The sequence below is a fragment of the Pongo pygmaeus genome, chromosome 2, assembly GCF_028885625.2.
Source record: "Pongo pygmaeus isolate AG05252 chromosome 2, NHGRI_mPonPyg2-v2.0_pri, whole genome shotgun sequence".
Lineage (NCBI taxonomy): Eukaryota > Metazoa > Chordata > Mammalia > Primates > Hominidae > Pongo > Pongo pygmaeus.
The window spans coordinates 547,369-560,189 of record NC_085930.1 but is presented as its reverse complement, the minus strand read 5'-3'; the positions used below and the strand labels follow the sequence as shown (position 1 = coordinate 560,189).

General features: G+C 35.5%; 1 protein-coding gene across 1 annotated transcript; it reads left to right on the top strand.

Moving 5' to 3' along the window:
• Positions 1 to 4,161: 4,161 nt before the first annotated feature.
• On the top strand, positions 4,162 to 11,755 carry LOC129034011 (olfactory receptor 5K1). Its single transcript, XM_054483333.1, has 2 exons — positions 4,162 to 4,268; positions 8,394 to 11,755. Exon 2 carries the CDS (start codon positions 8,405 to 8,407, stop codon positions 9,329 to 9,331), a length of 927 nt encoding a protein of 308 aa, XP_054339308.1. The 5' UTR covers positions 4,162 to 4,268; positions 8,394 to 8,404; the 3' UTR covers positions 9,332 to 11,755.
• Positions 11,756 to 12,821: the final 1,066 nt, after the last annotated feature.

The following is a 12,821-nucleotide window of genomic DNA, read 5'->3' as shown; positions in this document are numbered from 1 at the left end:
AGACTAAACCAGGAAGAAGTTGAATCTCTGAATAGACCAATAACAGGAGCTGAAATTGTGGCAATAATCAATAGCTTACCAACCAAAAAAAGTCCAGGACCAGATGGGTTCACAGCCGAATTCTACCAGAGGTACAAGGAGGAGCTGGTACCTTTCCTTCTGAAACTATTCCAATCAATAGAAAAAGAGGGAATCCTCCCTAACTCATTTTATGAGGCCAGCATCATCCTGATACCAAAGCCTGGCAGAGACACAACAAAAAAAGAGAATTTTAGACCAATATCCTTGATGAACATTGATGCAAAAATCCTCAATAAGATACTGGCAAACAGAATCCAGCAGCACATCAAAAAGCTTATCCACCATGATCAAGTGGGCTTCATCCCTGGGATGCAAGGCTGGTTCAATATACGCAAATCAATAAATGTAATCCAGCATATAAACAGAACCAAAGACAAAAACCACATGATTATCTCAATAGATGCAGAAAAGGCCTTTGACAAAATTCAACACCCCTTCATGCTAAAAACTCTCAATAAATTAGGAATTGATGGGACGTATCTCAAAATAATAAGAGCTATTTATGACAAACCCACAGCCAATATCGTACTGAATGGGCAAAAACTGGAAGCATTCCCTTTGAAAACTGGCACAAGACAGGGATGCCCTCTCTCGCCACTTCTATTCAACATAGTGTTGGAAGTTCTGGCCAGGGCAATTAGGCAGGAGAAGGAAATCAAGGGTATTCAATTAGGAAAAGAGGAAGTCAAATTGTCCTTGTTTGCAGATGACGTGATAGTATATCTAGAAAACCCCATTTTCTCAGCCCAAAATCTCCTTAAGCTGATAAGCAACTTCAGCAAAGTCTCAGGATACAAAATCAATGTGCAAAAATCACAAGCATTCTTGTACATCAATAACAGACAAACAGAGAGCCAAATCATGAGTGAACTCCCATTCACAATTGCTTCAAAGAGAATAAAATACCTAGGAATCCAACTTACAAGGGATGTGAAAGACCTCTTCAAGGAGAACTACAAACCACTGCTCAAGGAAATAAAAGAGGATACAAACAAATGGAAGAACATTCCATGCTCATGGGTAGGAAGAATCAATATCATGAAAATGGCCGTCCTTCCCAAGGTAATTTACAGATTCAATGCCATCCCCATCAAGCTACCAATGACTTTCTTCACAGAATTGGAAAAAACTACTTTAAAGTTCATATGGAACCAAAAAAGAGCCCGCATCGCCAAGTCAATCCTAAGCCAAAAGAACAAAGCTGGAGGCATCACACTACCTGACTTCAAACTATACTACAAGGCTACAGTAACCAAAACAGCATGGTACTGGTACCAAAACAGAGATATAGATCAATGGAACAGAACGGAGCTGTCAGAAATAATGCCACATATCTACAAGTATCTGATCTTTGACAAACCTGACAAAAACAAGAAATGGGGAAAGGATTCCCTATTTAATAAATGGTGCTGGGAAAACTGGCTAGCCATATGGAGAAAGCTGAAACTGGATCCCTTCCTTACACCTTATACAAAAATCAATTCAAGATGGATTAAAGACTTAAATGTTAGACCTAAAACCATAAAAACCCTAGAAGAAAACCTAGGCATTACCATTCAGGACATAGGCATGGGCAAGGACTTCATGTCTAAAACACCAAAAGCAATGGCAACAAAAGCCAAAATTGACAAATGGGATCTAATTAAACTAAAGAGCTTCTGCACAGCAAAGGAAACTACCATCAGAGTGAACAGGCAACCTACAAAATGGGAGAACATTTTCACAACCTACTCATCTGACAAAGGGCTAATATCCAGAATCTACAATGAACTCCAACAAATTTACAAGAAAAAAACAAACAACCCCATCAAAAAGTGGGCGAAGGACATGAACAGACACTTCTCAAAAGAAGACATTTATGCAGCCAAAAAACACATGAAAAAATGCTCACCATCACTGGCCATCAGAGAAATGCAAATCAAAACCACAATGAGATAACCATCTCACACCAGTTAGAATGGCAATCATTAAAAAGTCAGGAAACAACAGGTGCTGGAGAGGATGTGGAGAAATAGGAACACTTTTACACTGTTGGTGGGACTGTAAACTAGTTCAACCCTTGTGGAAGTCAGTGTGGCGATTCCTCAGGGATCTAGAACTAGAAATTCCATTCGACCCAGCCATCCCATTACTGGGTATATACCCAAAGGACTATAAATCATGCTGCTATAAAGACACATGCACACGTATGTTTATTGCAGCATTATTTACAATAGCAAAGACTTGGAACCAACCCAAATGTCCAACAATGATAGACTGGATTAAGAAAATGTGGCACATATACACCATGGAATACTATGCAGCCATAAAAAATGATGAGTTCACGTCCTTTGTAGGGACATGGATGAAACTGGAAATCATCATTCTCAGTAAACTATCGCAAGAACAAAAAACCAAACACCGCATATTCTCACTCATAGGTGGGAATTGAACAATGAGAACACATGGACACAGGAAGGGGAACATCACACTTCAGGGACTGTTGTGGGGTGGGGGGAGGGGGGAGGGATAGCATTGGGAGATATACCTAATGCTAGATGACGAGTTGGTGGGTGCAGCGCACCAGCATGGCACATGTATACATATGTAACTTACCTGCACATTGCGCACATGTACCATAAAACCTAAAGTATAATAATGATAATAATAATAATAATAATAAAAGAAAAAAAAAAAAAAAAACTTGAATGGGGTCGGAGTATTAGATAGTAGCAGTATATTAATGTTATTTTCTTGATTTTGATGGTTGTTTTGCAATTATGTAGAGGAAAATGTGATAGGAAGTAATATAAAAGTATTCAAGAATGAAAAAAAAAAAAAAGAAATGAGTTACATGATTCTTTTCACTGACTCCTATGAATCTTTCCACTGACCCTACATAGTTTCCTGGGTAGGAGCAATATTCATCATTCTTCCATTGTTCCTTTGGTGGAAGTTTTCCCCCAGTAAATCCGGATAAGCTCTCCTAAACAAATGGACACTTGAAATTTGTGGGCAATCAATTAATCAGTAGGAGTCATAGCACCATAAATGGGCCGGGTGTGGTGGCTCATGCCTGTAATCCCAGTACTTTGGGAGGCCAAGGCGGGCAGATCACCTGAAGTCAGGAGTTCGAGACCAGCCTGATCAACAGGGAGAAACCCCCATCTCTACTAAAAATACAAAATTAGCCAGGGATGGTGGTGCATGTCTGTAATCCCAGCTACTCGGGAAGCTGAGGCAGGAGAATCACTTGAACCTGGGAGGCAGATGTTGCAGTGAGCCGAGATCACGCCACTGCACTCTAGCCTGGGCAACAAGAGCGAAACTCCATCAAAAAAAAAAACAAACATACAAATAAAAACACACGTCAAAATGATAGCAGAGTCCTGAAAGAGGGATGGTATTATGAGGAAAGAAGGCTTTCATGCAGCTGCTTCTGGATTTGGAAGAAATTTTCTGAAGTTTATCTTAGTGACTAAGGTATAAAGTTAGCAACATTATGAATAAAACGTCAAAGGAAGATTCTGCAAATTAAATACTGCTATTAAAAAGAGGTGGGAAAGGTGCCGCTTTCATCTTATTATCACAGCAAGCAATCTCCTCTCTGAGGCCCTCAATCCTAGCTCAGTTCCCACTTTCTCCATGAAGCCTTGGCTGACCACTGCAGTGGGGATTTTTTCTTCCCACTAAGGATCTTATGTTCAGATTGGTGGTAAGGATAAATAGTATAAACTCAAATGAATAAAAATTAAAACATTTCTGTTTTCTTTAAATCTTAAGTTCCAGGAAACGTGTAGGATGTGCAGGTTTATTACATAGGTAAATGTGTGCCCAAAACATGGCTCTTAAAATTTGTTTAGAAATTGGAATTTGCCTTACTCTTTAGGTCTCAAAGGAGTAAGGTCTGTGATGTTCAGAGGATTACGTTTCTCAGACTGTGCTCTTCCAATTTAGTAGGTCTCTGATGTTCAAAGGATTAGGTCTCTCAGGCTATGCTCTGAAGTCAATGCCAGCTAAATCCCTTTAGAATTATTTCGAACATCCGAACCATTCTCTACCGGTGACATAAATATTGGCATCAACCTCTTTGTAAAACTATTCTCCTAAGTGATCAAGAAGACAGAGTTTAATTGCAGGATCTACTTTAAAAACTGTTAACAGGCAACCAACTGGCCCCTTTAAAACTCTTATCAGGGAAAATTCAGGTGAGAAAGAATTTAAAACTTATTTTTGCTAGAAATATTAATCACATAAAACATTTCTTTCTCTAAGTTATTTAAGGTTTTTTTCTTAAAACTCTAATTTTTCAATGTTTTAAGCTCTTTAAATTATTTCTAAATCTAAAGTCTATTGTGTAAGCTTTAGACAAATGACTATCATTCATTTGTATCACTTCTGAATTCAACAGAAGCCTAAATTTATACCAAGAGATAAAAGCACACTTTTATAGTAATAACAGAATACATTAATGAAGACTTTGAAACTTATGTGAATAATGTAGTTTGTCCTATTACTTATAAACTTGATGAAATGAATTATTAACCTCTACAATGAAACAGTGTTTAAAATTTTTGTGTTGGGCATTCTTATGTATTAAACAAATTATATAAGTAAGAACTATAATTTCAAACCAGTCTTTCAAATCCCAATATAATTTTGGGGAATGTTCCAGTTTCTTTTTGATTCTTAGAGAAATAAAATATCAATGTAAAATTTATTTCTATCTGACCAATGGACAACTGGGTGAACTGAAGGAAATTTTATATTATATAACTTCAAGCTGGCAAGGGCAAGGCAGTTAATGAAAAATTTATTCAAATTACATAAGTTTCAAATGTTATTTTAAAAATATTGATCTTAAAGATACATCAGCTGGGTGCGGTGGCTCATGCCTGTAATCTCAGCACTTTGGGAGGCTGAGGCAGGAGGATCCCTTGAGGTCAGGAGTTTGAGACCAGCCTAGCCAACATGATGAAACCCCGCCTCTACTAAAAATACAAAAAATAAATAGCCAAGTGGGTGGCGCATGCCTGTAATTTCATACTTGGTAGGCAGAGGCAGGAGAATCCCTTGAACCTGGGAAGTGGAGGTTGCAGTGAGCCAAGATTGTACCTCTGCACTCCAGCCTGGGCAACAGAGTATAGACCCTGTTTCAAAAAATAAACTTTTTAAAAAATATATATATACACCATCTTCAAGTAATCTGAGATTTGAAAGTTAGTAATACTTTCAGATACCAAAAAGAAGAGATCTTTTTATATCTTTCCAAAATGGTTTTCCTCTGTTCCCAAACTTCGGAGTATAGTTGTGGTCAATGAATATCCAGAAAACTGTCTATCTAGAAATATCTAGGAGGGTCAGTTAACCTTTCAAAGCAAGTAGGTAGCATAAAGCAGGCATCCAATGACTATCAGCTCAATTAATACATGATTCCCAAAGTAACAAAGATAAATAAGGTAGATTGAAACAAAATGCTCCCCAATAGGTAAGAACTCTTTGTCTATAAGTACATATAATGAGTAGATAATGAAAGTTTTTAAAATATCCCAAAATTTTAATAAATGTGAACACCCTAGAATCTAGGAATACAATGAAAACACATGACATTTGAAAGAGTAAAAGTTGACACCAAAGATATATTGCTTCCATAGAGGAGGTGACCTTAAGATTGCATTACCACATGATGTGAACATATGCCTGAATAGTTTGAGATGCAGGATTGCCAGCAAATTACTATTATTTATAACTGGTGATGCCATTATCATAAAAGTGGAGTAGGCAGTTGCTCAGTGAATCCATTGTAACATTATTCACAGTAGAATTGTAAAATGCAGAAAACATTAGTTAAATTCCCATGATTATTGTGCACTTAATCAAGTTATAAAACACTGCAGACCTAAGAGCATGCCATTTTATTTACTTAATAAAAAATTTCTTTCCTGATTATTGAAGCAATAGCCATTGCAGACAATTTGAAATGGAGGAAAATATAAAGCAGAAAAATAATTGACCTCTAATTTTTATTGCATATAAAAAACTAGTAATATTTTGATGTATTGTCATGCTACTTTTTTTAACCTTCATATGTAAGCATTTATTTCAAAATTGCAATTATTTTGTTTATAAAACTTTTTATTTTGTTTTTTACATAACGTATTTCTATTTTATCATTACAATAATCTTCAAGGTAAACAGCATTTTTAATGATTGTCAATATGCCATCTTGTGAATGATTCACATTTATTTCATCATAACTGACTAAATAGTTATACCACCACTTTTGGGTGTTTTGAATTTTTTATGATTATGAATGAAATTAGAATGGACATCATTTTATGTCAATCTTTGTGGGAGAATCTAATTATTTCTTTCTGGTCAATTCATTATTATTGGCCAAAGGATGTGAATGTTTAAGAGTTTCTTTAATTTATTACAAATTATTTTCCAACAATTGCACCAATTTTAGATAACACTATATATTATCATTTCTTTTTAAAAACATCTTGCCATTTTAATAGGCAAAATAAATATAGCCTCATAGCTATTTCAAATTATGTTTCTCTGATTAGTAATGAAGTTAAAAATTTTTAATTTGTAAAAAATTATATTTCCTTCAGATTTTTCTATTCCTGCCATTGACAGGAACAGTGATTATTTGTACTAATTCCTTCCTAAAATACAACTAGAGAAACAATATCCTATTTATTCCAGTCTCCCAGTTTTTGTTTGATGCTTAATTTTTATTTATGATTTTTGACATATATAAATAAATTCATCAATTTTTAACCTTTTTCTTGAATTTTTGATAGCATTTAAATTTCATGCGCACATGAATAATTTTAAATTGTATGCATAAATTGTATTATAAATAACCTGGATGGTTTCTAGTATAGGCATTTTTTCTCATTTCCCCTAATCTCTCTGTCTCCTCCCCACTTCCGTCCACATCCCTTTTCCTCCCCACCCCAGAGGGGTACAAATACCTTAAAAATAGCCTGCTTCCAAAGCATGTTATGTTTAAGTGTACACTCCAGTAGTATTTGAGATAATTACTAAGAATATACAACTGAAAATAGGCATTTAAATTTTTTATTGTGGTAGGAAATACATAAAATTTATCATCTTAGCCATATTTGAGTGTAGTTCAATAGAATTAAGTACATTTGCAATGTTGTATTAATACAGCTATCACCACTACTCATCCAGAACTTTATCTTCCCAAACTGAAACTGTAACCATTAAGAAATAGCTCCCTGTTCCCACCTCCCACTGACAACCACCACTCTATATTCTGTCTTTATAAATTTGACTAGTATAGGTACCTGTAAATGGAATAATAGAATCTTTGTCCTTTTTTGACTGGCTTACTTCAATTAACATTATGTCTCCAAGGTTGATCCATGTTGTAACATGTCAGAATTGCTTCCCTATTTAGGGTTGAATAATGTTCCATTATATGTATATACCACCATTTATTTATTCATCATCCTTGGACATTTGGGTTGTTTCCACCTTTTGACTATTATGAATAATGCTGCTATTAACATTGGCATATAAAAATACTCTTTTAAACAACATTGTTAATCAGTACATATATACTCATTGAAATTTTGGGGAATGTTGATACTAATTGCTGACATTTAAATTATGGATCAGCTTTACTTAACCCATAAGAGAAGTGTTGTTCTCTGGATCTTTCTGTCAAGACCTCAAAAGCCACCTTTGTGAAGATAATCTGATGTCTTTCTTCCTCAAAATGTGCTGGAAATATTCACAATAGCAGAGACATGGAATCAACCTAAATGCCCATCAACAATTAACTGGATAAAGAAAATGTGGTACATACACAGCATGGAATACTATGCAGCCATAAGAAAGAATGAGATCATGTCCTTTGTAGCAACATGGACAGAGCTGGAGGCCATTATCCTAAGCAAACTAATGGAGGAACAGAAAACCAGGTATTGCATGTTCTCACTTATAAGTGAGAGCTAAACACTGAGTACACATGAACAGAAAGAATGGAACGACAGACAGTGGGGCCTACTTGACAGTGGAGGGTGGAAGGACAGAGAGACTGAAAAACTACTATTAGGTACTATTAAAATGGTTTAAAAATGATTTTAAAAGGTGCTGAAAATATATTTTATCACTAGCCAAAGAGGTAATTCCTTTATGGAAATTCATTCTCCCCATGAATGGGGCATGCACCAAAGTCCAGGCAGCATGAGGAAACATTGTGGAAGATGCTCTCCTTCCTTTAAGCCAAAGAGACCTCAATAATTGTGGCATATTATAAATTAGTGCCTTCTTTCTCCACATTTTTTCAGACAAGTCAGGAATGGCTGAAGAAAATCATACTATGAAGAATGAGTTTATCCTCATGGGATTTACAGATCACCCTGAGCTGAAGACTCTGCTGTTTGTGGTGTTCTTTGCCATCTATCTGATCACCGTGGTGGGGAATATTGGTTTGGTGGCACTGATATTTACATACTGTCAGCTTCACACACCAATGTACATCTTTCTGGGAAACCTGGCTCTTGTGGATTCTTGCTGTGCCTGTGCCATTACCCCCAAAATGTTAGAGAACTTCTTTTCTGAGAACAAAAGGATTTCCTTCTATGAGTGTGCAGTACAGTTTTATTTTCTTTGCACTGTGGAAACTGCAGACTGCTTTCTTCTGGCAGCAATGGCCTATGACCGCTATGTGGCCATATGCAGCCCACTGCAGTACCACATCATGATGTCCAAGAAACTCTGCATTCAGATGACCACAGGGGCCTTCATAGCTGGAAATCTGCATTCCATGATTCATGTAGGGCTTGTATTTAGGTTAGTTTTCTGTGGATCGAATCACATCAAACACTTTTACTGTGATATTCTTCCCTTGTATAGACTCTCTTGTGTTGATCCTTATATCAATGAACTGGTTCTATTCATCTTCTCAGGTTCAGTTCAAGTCTTTACCATAGGTAGTGTCTTAATATCTTATCTCTATATTCTTCTTACTATTTTCAAAATGAAATCCAAAGAGGGAAGGGCCAAAGCTTTTTCTACCTGTGCATCCCACTTTTTGTCAGTTTCATTATTCTATGGATCTCTTTTCTTCATGTACATTAGACCAAATTTGCTTGAAGAAGGGGATAAAGATATACCAGCTGCAATTTTATTTACAATAGTAGTTCCCTTACTAAATCCTTTCATTTATAGCCTGAGAAATAGGGAAGTAATAAGTGTCTTAAGAAAAATTCTGATGAAAAAATAATCTCAAGAAAGATGGAAACAAGTGACATCTACTATAGCTCAATGATTTAAATGCAGCAAAAACTTCCATGTGAAATTACACAGGGGAAATGCACAAATTATAAGTAAAATTTTAATATATAAGAATACATTCAAATTAAGTGGCAAGAGGTAAGGGTAAAATATACAAAAAAAGAGTAAACTGTGGTAAATCTTAATTCAAAATAACAAAAATGAAATTCTAATTTTGAACTCATTCAAGTAACAATGTAGTATGTTATCAAGCTCTTGGTCTGTGTTGGCATCAGGGATGATAAGCATCCAAAAGAACACAGCAAAACTGGAAGTTACAAGTTCAAAGGACCATTCCATTAAGCATTGATAACCAGATAAGCTATTTTAATAGCTTAGAGCATGAGCATTTTGGTTAAAGTGAAAGAGTTTAAGATTATGTGATGGTAAACCAGTAAAATCACTTACATCCATGAGCAACAAAATTGTGGCAAGCAAATTTTGAGAAATCAATTTTAATACCATTATGGGGACATTACTGTAGTTAGAAAGGAAGTATTAGGAAAACAAAGGTGTCAAATAATAGTGAATATCAGATTTCCAAATTTAAATTATTACTGAGTTAAATATTAAACACAGAATGTCAATTTTCAAGACAAGCTACGTTAAGAGAGTTCTATCTACTCCCATATCTACCTGCATAAAGATACCATAACATAAACTTCCAGAAAAGCAGTTCAAACCTCATGTAGGATTTGAAGAGCTTCTTTGTCAGTGAGTTAGGCTCAATGTCTCTGTGATCCTACTTGAGAGGTGAGGAAAGGTTTCAACAATAGAGACATTACCCTGGGTATATTATATATAGAAATGTAAAACGTAGCATTGTTAAACTGTAGGTAGAGCTTATCTAAATTTTTTTTCTTTTCACTATTGCAAAACCTGAAGTTGGGATTGTGGGTAGAGTAATGACCTTAATGTGATATCATTTTAAAAATTACTTTCCTTATTCACTCAACATATATTTATTGAAATCCTGCTATAGGTAGGCATTGTTCTGGGTGCTGGGCCATATCAGTTACAAAAAATGCCAGTTTTTCCATCTTCTTAAAGAATAGAATGTTGCCACAATTTTTGTTACTAACTTCTGGATTAAGAAAGACCTATGTCACATAATAGAAAAAAAATCTCCCTTCCACCTCTTGCTCTGAGGACCTGTCTAAATTCCCAGAAAGCAATTGTCAAGTGCTCCAGGTTAGCCAGCCACCAGAGGCTGGCATCACAGGAAAAATCAATATGCTGAGTCTGTACAGAAAAAGTAATAGGAGAGCAGATGAATTTCCAATTCCCTAACTCATCAATGCAAAAATATAACCACCTAGTTTTTCTTTGTAACCTCCAAGAAAATCTAACCTAGTTCATTCCAATTATACTTGGACATGTGAAAATCTTGTTTGTTTCAAATTAAATTCCATCAATTTAGGATTTACCCAACACTACCTACATCCTTCCTTCATCGCATATAAATGTATAGGTCCTTGCCTGGTATCATGGCACTAAGCACAGGTGCCAGATTATATATGAGCTCTGTCCAAGCTATGATTCTCTGAGATGTTTGAGCCTATTTGACCCTCTGGTTATTTCTTCATGCCACCATCACTTCAGGTGTCTACGTCGATGTCTACTCCTCAGGCTACATCGATTTTCAGCTAAAATATCTATTTATCCAACCCACAAGGCTTTGGGTTGGCTGGCTCTCTCTTACTCTTCATCTGCTAATTTCTGAGTAAATTCTCTTGAACTCTTCCCAGTGGGTCCAGGAAATGTTGAAATGCATCATTTTTGCACTTCCGATGCTACACAATACCAGTATGATGTAGGATTTTGAAAGCTTACATGGGTCCCTTTTGAAGGTCCCTTTTGCACACAAGTCACCAAACCTCCCTGAGCAATTGTCACCCCACTTCCATGCCAGGACACCCCCTAGGAATTGAAACCACAGAACCTTTTCCAGGCAACACGAACTCTTCCCTTCTTGATATTGCTTTTTTTCCCAACTGACTGAATCCTTAATTCTACGATAATACTTAATTTTCACATCATTACAAATGTTTCCCGAATGTACTTTTATGGAATAAAATTGGACTCAGAAATGAGATTCTGTCTTAGTCTATTCTCTCTGTCTGGAATATCAAAGGTATGCTCAGAAATAAAAAAAAAGTGAGGGATAACACTGTTTTATGGCTCTGGCCTCCTTTTCTTATATCAATAAATATGAACTGCCCTGGTTACTGTCTGAAACGGCAGGCATAGTTATTGAGTAAGACAGAATTACAGGCAGGCTTTATCTGAGAATTACAGGTTATGGGAGAAAAATGTCTGATAAAATGAATATTTTTAAAATCTCAGCTCATTTTATAGTATGCATAGGAAAACAGACATGTTTAAGACAATATTTTGAAAAATAAAATTAAAAATTATAAGTATTTTATCTCATCCTTAATCAAAGTTTAGTTATAATTACAAATGTGTACATAATTTTTTAAAAATTTTAAAAAGAGTAAATCAAATATAGAGGATTTTCCTTGGTATTATTTTTCAGAAAATGAAAGTATGAAAATTCAAAACAACCTTTATTTAACTTTTTACTTCAAGGAATAATAGTAATTATAATAATAATAATAATAGACTGATTTTTTAAAAAAACAGTGACACTACAGGGGCATCACTTCTTTATTGCACAAATTTTTCTCTTTTGAATTTGTTTATATTTTTCTCATTTGTTCTTTTTTCACATTTTAATTGTTTTATGTCTGCAAGGACCTACTTGTCAATAGGGCTTTACATTTCATTCAAGTGGCTATCCAACACAATTTTCATCCACTTCATGAAATCGATCACATCTTTCTCAAGATCATTTCACACTAAAGTTCAAGCATGTTTACTGTATCAGAAAATTAGTGGGTGAGATATTGGAACAATGGCCGAAGATAGGCACTAGAGTGAAGCATGGAGAAATGGTTAAGGGGAAAGTAATTCTAGAAGTGGTTGGTTCACTTAGGAACATTTGAGTTCTGACAATTCTTACTTGCCTAGACAGCATTGTCACTTCAGGAACTGACATATTGAATGACATGATAACGTGAATCTCCTTGTTGACTCATCAGTTAATATCATAACTTTACCTCATTATGTGTAAAAGATTAACACGGGTTAATTTATAGGTATTTCTATTTTATTTTTATTTCAATAGGTATTGGGGGAACAGGTGGTATTTGGTTACATTGATAAGTTCTTTAGTGGTGATTTCTGAGATTTTGATGCACCCATCACTGGAGCACTGTACACTGTACACAATGTGTAGTCTTTTATCCTTCACTTCCCTCCCAGCCTTCCACCTGAGTCCCTTAAGTCCATTGTATCATTCGTATTCCTTTGCATCCTCATAGCTTAGCTCCCGCTTGTAAGTGAGAACATACGATGCTTGGTTTTCCATTCCTGAG

Excerpts from the sequence above, each read along its gene's own strand:
- LOC129034011 (XM_054483333.1), top strand. The coding sequence starts at position 8,405 with ATGGCTGAAGAAAATCATACTATGAAGAATGAGTTTATCCTCATGGGA.